The sequence below is a fragment of the Miniopterus schreibersii genome (genome assembly GCF_964146895.1).
Source record: "Miniopterus schreibersii genome assembly, chromosome: 10".
Taxonomy (NCBI): domain Eukaryota; kingdom Metazoa; phylum Chordata; class Mammalia; order Chiroptera; family Miniopteridae; genus Miniopterus; species Miniopterus schreibersii.
The window spans coordinates 69,091,858-69,106,543 of record NC_138110.1 but is presented as its reverse complement, the minus strand read 5'-3'; the positions used below and the strand labels follow the sequence as shown (position 1 = coordinate 69,106,543).

Sequence of the window (14,686 nt, the reverse complement as noted above, 5' to 3'; positions counted from 1 at the left end):
TGTGGTCCATTGTTGATCAAATGTCATTATGTGGTGCATCACTATGTATTTATATGTTAAATATATGTATTTACTTATTTACTTACTAGTGGTTACCAAATATATATATATAACACACATATATGTTTGTGTGTGTGTGTGTATATATATATATATTAGTAGAATAGTGGCTGCCAGGGAAAGGGGGAAGGAGTAATGAGTAATTATCACTTAATGCAGTGGTGGGGAATGTCCGGCCCACAGGCCATACTGGCCTACAAAATCATCTGGTTTGGCCCCGCCAAGGCAACTGCAGGTGGGACTCGAAATTCAGTAAATCTAGGAGCTTTTTTCGTAGCTAATTTTTAAGTTGATAATTTTGTATGGCCCACAAATGATGTTATAAATATCCAAATTGCCCTTGGCAGAAGAAAGTTTTCCCACCCCTGACTTAATGGGTAAAGAATTTCAGTTTAGAATGACGAGAAAGTTCTGGAGATGGACGGTGGTGATGGTTGTACAATGTGGATGTACTTAACACAACTATAGTATATACTTGAAAGAGTTAAAATGCTCAATTTTATGTACAGTTTAACACAATAAAAAAAAGTTTTTTAAAATGGTGATGTACGTGTTTTAAAGAACTACTATATTATGTAAGGTGGAAAAATAGGTTATAAAATTGTACATTAAGATTACTTTTCTGTTTAAAAACAAACTTCTTACCCACATGAGCCCAAGAAAGGCTTTGATTTTCATCTTGGGGCTAGAACTATGTTCCCTATCTGTGAAGGAGGGTGGGAAACTGAGTATTTAGCTTTCTTCACTCAGTTGGAGAGGAGGGCTAGTTGATGGACCAAGCCACTGACACACCAGGGATGGGTGTCTTGAAACCCACTCTGTTCCTTTTCCTTTTGTATCAGTTAGAAATCAAGACTAGCATATCTTCTTGGGTACAAAGAGTGCTACAAAGAATGCAAGCTCCCATGACTTTTCTCAAGATTTATACTACTACTACTAAGCGAAAAACAACAGAAAGTATCACCTAATACAATGTTGTTTGGACTAAAAATTCCATTTGTTCAAGGCTTTCAATTTGAGTAAACTTAATGTCTGCCTACTGATTAGCTATGCCAGGTGAACACTTAAGATCAAGTATGCCTTCAACAGGAGGGTACGTAACACCATTCCTTTCCTAAACAGATGTTTGCAGTAGCATAATCCAATTCACAGTGGTCCAGCACTGTCCTCTGAGGATTAACACGGGGCTGACTGTATTTGTACCACAGAGAGTGCTATGAAATGCTGACTTAATAAAAAAGTTAAAAACACAACAATGATAGACCAGTGGACTGGTAGTCAGAAGAGCTGGGTCTGAGGTCAGGTTCTGCCCCTTGCCACCTCAATACTCTGTCATTCAACATGTCACTGAATCTGTGTATCAGGCTCTGGGCTAAGTACTGGGAGGAGAAGGGAAGAAGAAAATGCCAAATATACAAGAACACTTGTCCTCAGTGACAAGACCTTTTATTTGGGCAAGCCCCTTCATCTTGCAGATCTTCAGCTTCTTCACCTATAACTCAAAGTTACCATTCTCAAAGTGTGATTAGGAAATAGGGTAGGATGTTTCAACCTCTGTGCCCTTGACGTTCTGGGCCACATAAGGCCTTGCTCTGTGTGTGTGTGTGTGTGTGTGTGTGTGGGTGGTGGTGGTGGTGGTGGTGGTGGTGGTGGTGGTGGTGGTGGGGGTGGGGGTGGTGGTGGTGGTGGTGGTGGTGGGGGTGGTGGGGGTGGGGGTGGTGGTGGTGGTGGTGGTGGGGGTGGGGGTGGTGGTGGGGGTGGGGGTGGTGGTGGTGGTGGTGGGGGTGGTGGTGGTGGTGGGGGTGGTGGTGGTGGTGGGGGTGGTGGTGGTGGGGGTGGTGGTGGTGGTGGGGGTGGTGGTGGTGGTGGGGGTGGTGGTGGTGGTGGGGGTGGGGGTGGTGGTGGTGGGGGGGGTGGTGGTGGTGGGGGTGGTGGTGGTGGTGGGGGTCCCGTGCACTGTAGGATATTTAGTAGCATCCCTAGCCTCTACCCACTAAATGCCAGTAGTTCCCAGGCCACCACTCCGACCTCAGTTATGACAACCAAGACTGTCTACAGACATTACTAAATGTCCCCTGGGGCAAAATTCACCCCAGCTGAGAACCTCTGAAGTTGGGTGACATATATGAAAACATTTAAAAAAGCACAAAGCTCCAAGTCAGTATTAATGTAAATCCATTTATAAGATTACTTCTAAAAAAAACCCTTTAGAAATTTACGTTTCCCTAGGAATGTTTTCTTTTCTATTTTCATATATTTTGCCTACCATAAAAAACCCTTCAGGACTTTTAGGTTAATTTTCTTTACCCAAACAAAGTATCTTCATTGGAATGCATTTTTTAAATGTATCACTTTGCTAACATGACAGTCAGAGTCAAACATAATTGTCATTTCTACAAAGCAGACATTTTATCCAAAATCAAAGTACTCTGTGCCTACCTTTTAAGGACAAGGGACTGGATCTTGTGAATTCTGAATTTGATGGCCTGTGCTGTTTACGAACTTCCAAGTACTCCTTAACTCTTGAATTAATGGTTTCTTTTAACAGTAAACAGACTTCCTATAGTAAATTAAAAAATTAGAGATAACATTCTAATTAATGCAATGCAAAAAAAGTCAACATCATGCACATTAAAAAGTCAACAGTGAACATTTCATTTTGTTTGCTTTTTTAATTACTTATGAATGCTGAAAGGAATGTCTTATGTGCTCAACAGATAACACTGCAGATGCAAATTTGCTACTGAGGTTTGTTGGCTCTGTGATCTGAGAAATTCATTAAATTTCCCTCTGCCTCAATTACACATTTCTAAAAAGAAGATAAAAACACCTCAGTGTAAAGATTAGAGAGCCAGCCCTGGCCAGTGTGGCATAGCTGGTTGGAGAGTTGTCCCATGCACCAAAAGGTTGAAGGTTTGATCCCTGGTCAGGGTGTGTAAGGGAGGCAACCTATCGATGTATCTCCCTCACATGGATGTTCCTCTCTCTCTCTTCCCCTCCCCCCTTCCTCTCTCTCTAAAATCAATAATAAATTAAAAAAATTAGAGTGCCAAGGTGATGAAATCAGTGAGGTAAAGATGGTTTCTGTATAAATATCAATCAGTTGTATTGTGACAGCAAGAGCCCCAGGGAAGTGCCCACTGTGGCCAGGCAGGAGACTGTGGACAAAGAAAGGAGCCAGGAGCCAGGGCATATTCAGAGGGAATCCTGACACCAACGCAGTCAAAGGGGGCAGCCCCCACGGCTTCCTGTGGGGATAAATACAAGGCATAGTGTCACCAGATCCTCCAATTTGTTCAAGAGGAACCAGAAACTGATATTTTATACAAAAATTTCCCATTTTTCAAATGTGGTTCAAAAAACTTAACATCTAAACACCACCATTCATTAGTTTCTGGCCTCAGGTTACAAATCTACTAAAAAAGGGAACAGCATTGAGTGATGAGTTGAACAGAGAACTGGAAATCAGTAATCTGACTTTCTTCCATACTCTTGTTGATGATACTGTATATACTCATTTGCTTTTGTGAAAACTGCACTATATTCACTACTAATGATGAAAATAATTTAACTTCTCATATTTCTCTAAAGTAGATTAATATTTATTAGGTAACAAAAACACATGGTTTTAATTCGGTATCATACCATACTACTAGCAAATTTCTGGAGCTATTGTTTTATGTATCAATGTTATTTATAAAAAGAAAAACAAAACTAAAAGTACAACCATGCACTGGGAAGATACTGTCCACGTTAGCTACACTAGCAGAAAAGTGTAACTTAATGTAGGAAAAGGAAAAAAACGCACACCAATCTACATTTCCTAGATTAAGAAGTGATGCATAGGACTGATAATTCTGGTTTAATTCCCAAAGACTCTGAAGGCGGCTGAGAGTTGCCAAGGTCATCTCAGACCTGTTTCACTGGTTTCTTAAAATGCCATCTCAGGCCCATCTCTTAGAATCCTTATAAATTAAAACAAGAACAAAGTCTTAAGCTGCTTCAAAGGGCAATGAGAGCCAAATTTTACTTTTATTGTAAACACATGTACTCCTCAAACAGTATAGAAAACACTAGATTTAACTCAAAATGTGAGTTTCTAGATAAAATGCAAAACTGGTCACCTCTCCTGCTTTCATTTTGCAGCCCAAAGATGCAGTGCCCTATGGAACACAGAGACACCAGTTTCCAGCTGAGTGCTTTGGCACTGTTCACACAACAGAAAGGCAGCCTGGCCTCCTACTGTTGTTTTAACAATTAAAGAATTTTGCTTCACATGCAGGGTTCAACTATGACTGAGCCTGAAAATATGTGAAAGACATACATGGAAATAGGATTGCTAAAATTTGGCCATAAATGCCCTATAAGGCTAGAACTAAAAATAGCACAACAAAAATACAGCGAAGGCCATACACATAAACTTTCTCCCTATAGTTACGGGGCTTTCCTTAGATGAGTCAGGTTTGACAAACAGAAGGTAGACCACATGCAATGTAGTCAAGATACCCTAGTAACTGACCACACCACACTCAGCAAAGCATTCTCTTCAGAACCAGAGCAATGCAAGAAAAGACAAATTCCCAGCTAAAGTGGAGGGGCAGATGAGAAGACTAAGTTAAAATCAACGAGAAAAGAGAGAGACATACAGACTCTCTAGGCTAACAGGGCTCATGTTTGTTTTTTCAAGTTTACAAATGGAACAGTTTGGGTACACAGACTACTTGTGCTGGACTCAAAATAAACATATGTTTAATACATGTAATTAGTTTCTTTTTCTGAAAAGGAACTGTATATGCTTAAGACTTTTACTATATAAAGTGACTGTTAAAATGCAAACTGATTGCTCGTGAAATCTCAATCATGAGATGATCTAATAATAAAAAAATGAAAGCACTGAGACACTGAACATAGGCTGAAGTCATATACTTTTCTTGACTAGCTTTTCTCTCTCCCATCCTCCTCCCTCCATGTCTGTCTGTCTGTCTCTCTCTCTCTCTCTACACACACACATAATTACCCCAGAGCAATTTTTAATGAAAGTGAACATATTTTAAAGAAATTTCAGGGAACTTCGCTTTGGGAGCAAAGCTCAGCTGTTGGCATGACCTGCCGCCTTGCAGCTGCCACTGCGGCGAGCTCTGCAGTCCAAGAGTACACTGAGCATCTTTGCTAAGTCATGCTCTGCTGCCTGGGTGTAGGACTAGGTGGAGCGGCACAGCTGCGTGTGGCACCCTGGAAAAATCTAGCCTCAAGATTTGGGTTGGAGGTGATTCGCATACTCATAGCTTTATTTCAAAGCCTTCCAAATAAACTGACTCTCGGCAAAACTGACTGAATAGCAACAGAAAGGTCTAAGGCCAAGGTGGTAAAGTCGGGAAAGAATGGAGGAAAATCTGGATTCTAGAATGCTGTTAATGTAAGTCAAGTCATATGCCTTTTGGGTGAGGTCACCTCAGGTGAGTACCAGTCACTCTGAGGGAATCGGACTGTTTGAATTGAATCATGGGACATGTGTTAGTAAGCCAAAGTTTGGAACTGTATGAAGGTGAGTTGCAGTAGGAGATGCTGGCCTACTGTCTTGATGATAACAGTGCAAAGTTATTTACCTGAAGGATCAGTCCCATCATACAGAATCTTGTGCCTTCCCTTTGCCAGTTTTGGGCCACCAAGTGTCTTTTGTGAAATTATAAGCAAAGTCCTGATAATTTTATTACCTTTTGATTGAAAATGTTCTTTTAGGAAGACTTTTTTCTAGTAATTTCCAAAAGCTGATTGAAAAGTTATCACAGTAAAGGGGTGTGTGTGTGTGTGTGTGTGTGTTATTAGCACTAGTGTCTTCTCCATGCACAATCTTTTAATACAATTTACTTTTATTTCTAGCTCTAAGAAGCTATTGGGACAAATGAATACCACAGACACACAAAGTGTATAATATTTTGAAAGTTACGTAAAAGTCATTGATTGCCTCTCTATCTCTGCACTCTATTAAGCAGGAATCTGAAGGAAGCAAAGCACATGATGAGACGTGATGCACCTTCTAACCCTCTACCAAGGCAGCACTTGGGTGGGAGGGTAGACATAGAGCCAAGAATGACACAGACAGCCTCTGGTGGAGCCATTTCATTACAGATGAGGAGGCTGAGGCCCAGGAGGGATCAAACATCATGCTCCCAGTCAAACAGCTATTCACTTTACTGACTGACCACCCACTGGTGACTGAATGTGGTGAAAGAAGGAACGCTGTCAAACGTCTCTGCACTTGTTGTCACAAGCTCGTGCTAATAAAAGGACAGTGGAAGATAAAAGTGCACCAGACTGGGATTTCACACAGGTAGGAAAGAGCAGCCTGTGTGAGCCCCCACACCTGCTCCAGGTGCTGGTCTGTCCTTCACAACCAGTCAGATTAAAATCCCTGCTTACCTGGAATGGCACTTTAACTTCTTCTTGTAATTTAGAGTACACCTTCCCCCGAAACAAAGAGGTAGGAAATTTCTGGTTTACATAATAGAGGAACATATGAAATGTATGGATGTGTCAGTTTCTGAAGGAAAATAAAAAGTGGGTGTATGTCTGTTACTGGGAAGATAATGCCTATTTTTCCAAGGGTTAAAGATCACTCAGTATTTTTGCCCACTAATTAAAATGAAAGTTTGAAAGAGCTAATATTTCTCCTAGCAGTAGCTACTTGCATTTAGATAGTGAAAAGTTTTGTGGTACCTACCTCTTTGTTCTGTTCAGAAAACCAGCTGGTATCTTTGTTTGAACCTTGCGGCGATACGTGAAGATCCACCAGGACAGCAAAATCCCCGCACTGAAAAATAGTGATGGCAGAGTCAGCTCACGCCCAGCAAACAGTGAGAGAAAATCTCACAAATTCCTAAGTGGCTGCTCACGAAATGGCAACAAATTTTACTACTAGACACAAATGTTCATAGGGGACAGGGCTACAAGTCATATCAACTACTCTTTGCAAGTTTAATATTTATGGGTAGAAATGTTAAGGAGAAATACCATTTTAAATCAGGATAGAAAAGACAAAATATTTATCTCTGCGCCGCACCTTGAAGAGGGATGTCCAGGCATCCAGCGGCAGTTGGAAGACTATCAAACAGTGGAGAAGTAAAATAGGTCAGAACTAGGTAGGCTCCAGAAAAGAATGATTCTGTGGACAGTCAACAGAATTATTTCTCCTAGGTATAAAAGAACAAATTTATAAGCTACTGCATTTTTAGGTAGAAAAAAATATTGGCAAGGATTGGCTGGGACAACACATCTTAGAACAGAAACAGAAGCATGGACAAATGAAAAGAACCAAGGAGAGGAAGGCAGATGCTGAATGATAGTTATCAAAACCATATAAGTTTCATTCATTAGGATACACTATAAACTGTACAGGGCCTGCTTTATTTCTTATTCTATAGGCTAGTGCTGTATAGTACTCTTGAAAAAATGGAAATATTATATCTGCCCTGGTTTATAGGGTAGTCAATAGCCATATGTAGCTACTGAGAGCTTGAAATATGGCGACTGTGATCCAGAGGCTGAATTTTAAAATTTTATTTAGTTATAATGTAAACAGCACATGTGGCTAGCAGCTCTGTGGCATAGCTACAGACCCTATAAAAAGTTGTAGCCTTATAAATATTCAACCTTATGAGAAAAGAAATTTCTGAGACTCTCAGGATAACTGTAGAAGACCTAACTTAGAAAAGAATAGAAGACCAAGACTATAGGTTGAGGGTGGTCTAAGAGGCCCAGAGGATCTGTTTATGGCCCACATGAAAAAGTGACTTTTGCACCTATTTGGCTGAACAGTTTTTGTGTGTTTCATTTTATTTTCACTTTAAATTTTGTGCTATAATTCAATGGTGAAAAGAAAATATTTTCTTGTTTTATTTCAGAGAAAGGGAGAGGGAGAGGGAGAGGGAGAGGGAGAGGGAGAGGGAGAGGGAGAGGGAGAGGGAGAGGGAGAGGGAGAGGGAGAGGGAGAGGGAGAGGGAGAGGGAGAGGGAGAGGGAGAGGGAGAGGGAGAGGGAGAGGGAGAGGGAGAGGGAGAGGGAGAGGGAGAGGGAGAGGGAGAGGGAGAGGGAGAGGGAGAGGGAGAGGGAGAGGGAGAGGGAGAGGGAGAGGGAGAGGGAGAGGGAGAGGGAGAGGGAGAGGGAGAGGGAGAGGGAGAGGGAGAGGGAGAGGGAGAGGGAGAGGGAGAGGGAGAGGGAGAGGGAGAGGGAGAGGGAGAGGGAGAGGGAGAGGGAGAGGGAGAGGGAGAGGGAGAGGGAGAGGGAGAGGGAGAGGGAGAGGGAGAGGGAGAGGGAGAGGGAGAGGGAGAGGGAGAGGGAGAGGGAGAGGGAGAGGGAGAGGGAGAGGGAGAGGGAGAGGGAGAGGGAGAGGGAGAGGGAGAGGGAGAGGGAGAGGGAGAGGGAGAGGGAGAGGGAGAGGGAGAGGGAGAGGGAGAGGGAGAGGGAGAGGGAGAAACGTCAATGATGACAGAGTCATTGATCAGTTGCCTCCTGCACGCCCTTGACTGGGGATCAAGCCCGCAACCTGGGCATGTGCCCTGACCAGGAATCAAACCACGATCTCCTGGATCCTAGGTCAACTCTCAACTGCTGAGCCACGCCAGGCCGGGCTTCTTTTTCTTTTTAAAATATATCTTTATTGATTTCAGAAAGAGGAAGGGGGGGGGGGGAAGAGAAGCATCAATGATGAGAGAGTCGTCATTGATCGGCTGCTTCCTGCATGCCCCCGACTGGGGATCGAGCCCGCAACCCGGGCATGCGTCCTAACCGGGAATCGAACCACCATCTCCTGGATCCTAAGTCAATGCTGAACCACTGAGCCACACCTGGCTGCGCAAAGAAAGTATTTTCAACTAATGGTGTAAGAATACCAAATCTAAATATGAAAGAAAAAAAGAAACCTACCTCACGCCATACACAAAAATTAATTTGAGATGGATCACAAACCCAAACATAAGAACCAAACTTTCTTCCTGACTTTGGGATAGGAAAAGATTTCTTAGACAGGACCCCAAGAAATCACTAAAAATAGAAAACAAAATGGTTCAACTGGACTTTGTGAAATTTTAAAACTTCTGGCCATCAAAAGATGCCACTAACAAAATGAATATGTATGTCATAGACTGTGAGAAAATACTCATAAATACATATATCTGACTTAAAAGATGGGCATCCAAAATATGTGAAGAACTCCTACAAATCCAAAACAAACAAACAAACAAACAAAAAAATACAACCCAAACTTGAACAGACACTTCACAAATAAGATAAACAACTGGCTAATAAACACATGAAAAAAGTGTTCAACATCAGTCATCAGGCAAATGCAAATAAAAACCACCGAGAGATACCAAAATGACTACAATTAAAGACAAACCAAAAATTGGTGATGAGAAGCAACCCAAATCTCACACGTTGCTAACGGAAATGTAAAATGGCCAACAACTCTGGAAAACGGTTTGTCAGTTTTGTATAAACATGCATTTATTTACTGACCAAGCCAGCAATTCCATCCCATGTATTCACCAAGAGAGATAAAACATATATGTACAAAAAAACTTGGAAGAAAATGCTCACAGAAGTTCTATTCATAATAGCCCACATGGAAGACAACCCAAGTCTACCTACAGGAGTATTCATTCAATGGATATATTCATTCATTCAACTAGACTATCGATACACTCAACATGGACTAATCTCTAAAATACTACACTAAGCAAAAGAGGCCAGGCTAAAACAATATATATTGTATGCTTCCATTTATATAAAGTTCTAGAACAGCAAAACTAAATCTATGGTCAAAACAATCAGAACAGTGATTGCCTTAAAATACATAAACACATAATAAAATACATTTTTTTAAAAAAAACAGTGACTGCCTACGAAGAAACTGACTGAGAATGGGCATACGAGAACTTCAGGTGGTGATGGGAATGTTAAATACCTTGACAGGATATGTGCTTAAGAGATCAGTTCCTTTCCTTGTATAGAAATAAACATCAATTATAAACAATTTTTAAAATGCTGAGTAACAATATGTTCATATTTGCTAACAGTTATTTAAAATATAAGTATTAAGTCCCTGAAAATGTGTGGATATTTTGGGGGAGACCAAAGTGACGTTCACTAAGTAATAAATCATGAGGTATGATGACAGATGATCTCCCCTGATGTCAAACGGTGCCGTGTGACTTACTGAACTGCAGTTTAGTATGCTGCAACAGGCATTCTATTTTAGTGAAAGAGAATCTTGAAATGGGATTAAGAAATATCAATGGGTCACACTGTAAAGCCGAGTATCGTTTTGTGAAATTTCTGTATGAGTGTACTGAGTTATGATATAAAGCCTATTTCTTACTGTGGGTTGTGGTCAAAACTGTTTGAAAACCATACTCAAATATGTTATTTAAAAAATATTTCTTTACAACTGTTGATTACAAATTTAACCTTTAAGGAGTATGCTGCCACCAGGTGGAGGTCTTTTGCCACAACTACATGATCTTACCCAGGGGTTATTAACCTTTCACGTGCCACGGACCTCTTTGGCAAGCTGTGAGGCTGATGAAATTTGTTCTGAATAATGTTTGTAAATACATGAAATACAATGAATAGGATTCAGAAGAAAACCAATCTTACTCAGGTATGGTTATCCGAATTAAAAAAACAAAACAAATTTGTGGTATAGTAATGTATGTACTTGTTTAAGGCATTGATTCTTGTCACCTAGTGGTGGTTCTAGAAACTACTATAAACCCAAAGTAGTGATAAGCATAAATGATATATTCAAATATGTGCCACAACTATAATATGAAGAGAGAGATGATTTCTAATGGTGACAAATATTGCTAATACTACTGTGCTCTGAATACTTGATTCATAATAAAAAATACATTTATTAGAACTTGGTCAAAATAAAGATGTTAACTTTTTCCCCATCCAAGTTTACTGACCCTGTGAATTCTACCACAGGCATATTCAAGCTCCAGGGTCTGCAGAACGAGAGCCCCTCCAAAGCAGTGAGGTGTGCCTCATACATTGCTAGTGGGTGTAAAATGTAATATAACACATTGTTCTGGGTTTTCTGTAGGTGTTCTTCTACCCTGACTCCTCAGTCAAACCAAGTTCTTTGCTACCCCTTCATTAGAAAAAATAATTTTTAAAATAGTAAAAAATAAAAATTGTGTTGCTTCAACAATCTGAACTATTACTATGTAAAAGTAACTTTCTAAAGAATTAAATAGCAAGGTCCAATTTGGCATTTTCTCATCATTTTGTTACTTTGATCACAAATAACCTAGTGTAAGTTTGGTCAGAAACAGACTGATTAGAATGTCTTTTTAATTTTTTAAAATAAATCATCAAGTCTTACTCTGGTGCTCAAACTTTCCCAGGATTTCTGCTAGACTCCACTGCTGGGCATGCATGCAGTCCCCTCCCCCACAGCAGGGTTCTTTCTCCCTCTGCAGCCAGCAGCTCTGAGCTCTCCAGCAAGCGCTCTCCAACTCCCACACTAATCAGAGCTATTTTGCCTTTCTAAAGTTCCTGCTCTCAGAGCTTTGCTGCTTCTTTTCTCCCAGGAGTAAACAGAAGTTAAAAAAAAAAAAAAGGCTCTTACTGCTTCCAGCAGCACAGCCTCTCCTTTCCTCCTTAATTAGGAGGTTGTTTCTACTCTCAGCAGATGAACTCTCCAGCTCTCTTCTGAGAGGAGCAACACACTAGGTATCACTTTTTTCTCTGGCCAGAGCTGCTCATTTCACACAGGCCCAGTTACCTCTTTAACAGGCCAAAGGCTACTCGTAAGAGCTGCACATCCCATGCCCTGGGTTCTGAGGAAGCAGACCAGAGTCTGTCCAGCTTCTAGGCCCCTCCACCCAGAGATTTCAGCCAAAAGCCTGGGATTCAACCCTAACTCCTCCCTTTCCCTAGCCCTCAACAATGTTACCAAGTCTCCTAGATTCAACTTCATAACAAGCTGAACAGCCCTCTCCTCTTGTTCTGCATCATCTCCCACTTGATACTAGGGCTACCTCTCCTGGTGTCCCGGATGAACTCTCGATGCCCCCACCAGAGCAACCTCAAACATAAAATGGGAGCAGTGTGCTCCTTCTGGGATGTGACCATAACGCCCAAGCCAATGAGGCCCAGCTCTCCCACAGTCTTCCACTCTCTCTCAATGCTCTTGGGCACCTGCTGTGTTTGCCCTTGGCTTCCAAAGCACCTCAATGCTCCTGTGCTTAGTGAATTCTTATGCAGCCTTGTACCCTAGCAGGAGCATGGACACCTCTTGGGAGCTTTTCTGAACAGCCTGCCTCTCCCTCCTCTGGATCAGCACATGCTTCATGTGCTTATTTATTTCCACATTAAGTGGCTGGTCCCTGTGGGACTTTCCCTACTAGGCCGTTAGCTCCTTGGTGGAGACCGGGTTCATACCTCAGTCGATTCTGTACTCCAGAGATTAGCACAGTACCAGCTCACACTGAGTGCTTAATAGTTAATGAAATGAAGAAAGGAATGAATGAACAAAGGACAGAACAAATGACAGGACGAATGAGCTCTGAATTTTGGACAAACCACAGCCTTATCTGCAAACTCAGGGCTTTGAGCTCATTCTAGCGACAAGGCCATTCTGATTCAGCCCGGGGCATTGATGTGTCATAGAGCAACTTCCTCCCTCCTTACTCTGGAGTGGCAACAACTGTCATCACCAGTGACAACCAATCATTTTCATATTTTGGAAAAAAAAGGAATACAGAGATCCTAGGATTACCTCATCCTAAACCCACTGCCAACCAAGCATGTTGGTGATTTTTCCTACCTCTTTCCTAAAAATCCCAAAGCTACAACTTAGCTTGAACTATTTCCAAATCTACAGATGTGGGAGATCTTGTCTTCTAATTTTACATCAGGTGTAAAATAACGGTGAAATGCTAACATGTCAACATCTCGGAAGCAGTCTCAGAACTCTGAGATATATGGAAGGCTTCCCACATTCTCTCCCTCACTCATCTTTCACTCACTCTCCAATGAGCTTCACAGGGCCCTGGGCAGACTGAGGGAGGGAGGGGTAGCAACAGAGCACCGGAGGACGTGTGATCACAGCACACACCCAGGGACCAGAGGTAGCCAAGCGGCAACTGTGCCTGAGGAAGGCCAGGGAAGAGGGCATGATGCCTCAGCTAAGTCCTGAGGGAGAGGGCAAACGGTGGAGAAAGAAAAACGAATAGCACCCACACAGGAAAAGAGGCCCAGATATCTTGGGGTGCTCAGGGAACAAAAGAGTTTGATAGTGCAGAAACAGAGCAACAGATGAAGCCAACGGGGAGGGAAGGTTTAGAACATAAAGGAGCCTAGGACAGGCCTAGGGGGCTAAGACCTGTGGACTGGAGAGTGCTCTCAAGTAGGAGTGTGGAGCATGGCCTAATGGGATGAAATCACTGGGGCCAGCTGTACAAGATTAAAGCCAGCACAGGAACCCGAACAAGAGACAATGGAAGGTGATCCTGAGGTGAAGAAGAAAGGGCAGATTTAAAGGATACTCAGAAGACAGACTCAAGAGGATGTGGTTGGGTGTGAAAGGAGGCAGAGCAAACCTGACACACAAGGCATGTGAGTAGTTTCAACCATGCCCATGAGGTTGTTCACAAGCAGCTCATCCAAATGGATCTGTTGAAATTGTCAATGGCATTGTATACACACCTGAACTAAGGATTTAAGGCAGTTTGGATTAAAAAGGCAAAGGTTAAAAATGGAGGAAATAAGTAAAAGATTAAAAAAACAGGGTAAACACAAAAGGAGGCCAGTGGGAGTCCCTAAAATGAAAATGAATGGGTGCTGAGATTAACTCAATCACTCTTGATACTAAATCCAGAGAGATACTTCTCCCAAATGGCTTCCTGAAAAACACGGCAATATCTCCCTGGAGTATCGACTTTACTAAAAGGCTTTAGGAAAAACCTTAAATACTTTCATATCAAAACAAATTGTGTATATGTTACAGCATAAAATTAAAAAGTCACATGGCTTTTAAAGAAAACTTAGTACCGTTCCCAGAGCACCCCGTGTCCCAGGCTTGTGCTAAACTTTACCTAGTATTCTATTTAATCCTCACCACTAGCCTTTGAAGAAGCACAACTGTTACATTGTACAGATAAGGAAGTGGAATCAGAGAAGGTAAGGACTGGTCCAGTATTACACAGGCAGTAAAGGGCAGACCCAGGAATCAAATCAAGATCTGTTAGACTCTAAACCCACTGCCACGCTTTACTGTGAAGAATATCCTCTCTGTGGAAGGAGAGTCAGGATTCCCTTGCAGACCCCACGGTGGGGGCACACTTACGGCTGCTGAGGCTGACACTCACTCCACTGTACTTGGGAGCTAGCCCCCTACGCCCTCCAGGGTAAGCGATGCAGCCATGTTTGCCATTAGCACCAGGTGGCTGAACCAAGGACTCTTAATGTGTCCCTCAGCTCCCTTCCCTGGGCAGCCGGCCTGCATGCTTGAAGGGTGGCACGGAGACTCTAGACACCAAAGCTGCCACTGTGGGGTATCCTGTTGGAATAAGGGTGCACTGAGTGGCAAAAGCCCCCCCGCCCCCTAGAGAGCCCAGGTG

The 14,686-nt window shown here is 42.3% G+C and overlaps 1 protein-coding gene across 1 annotated transcript in view; it reads right to left on the bottom strand.

Annotated features, from left to right (window-relative positions):
• SLX4IP (SLX4 interacting protein) overlaps positions 1-14,686 on the bottom strand; it is a 160,409-nt gene that overhangs the window by 59,702 nt on the left and 86,021 nt on the right. Inside the window, exons 3-4 of the mRNA XM_081149810.1 lie at positions 6,782-6,871; positions 2,500-2,620 (exon numbers count right to left, since the gene is read on the bottom strand). Coding sequence (XP_081005936.1) covers positions 2,500-2,620; positions 6,782-6,871 — 211 coding nt within the window. The remainder of the gene's footprint in view (positions 1-2,499; positions 2,621-6,781; positions 6,872-14,686) is intronic.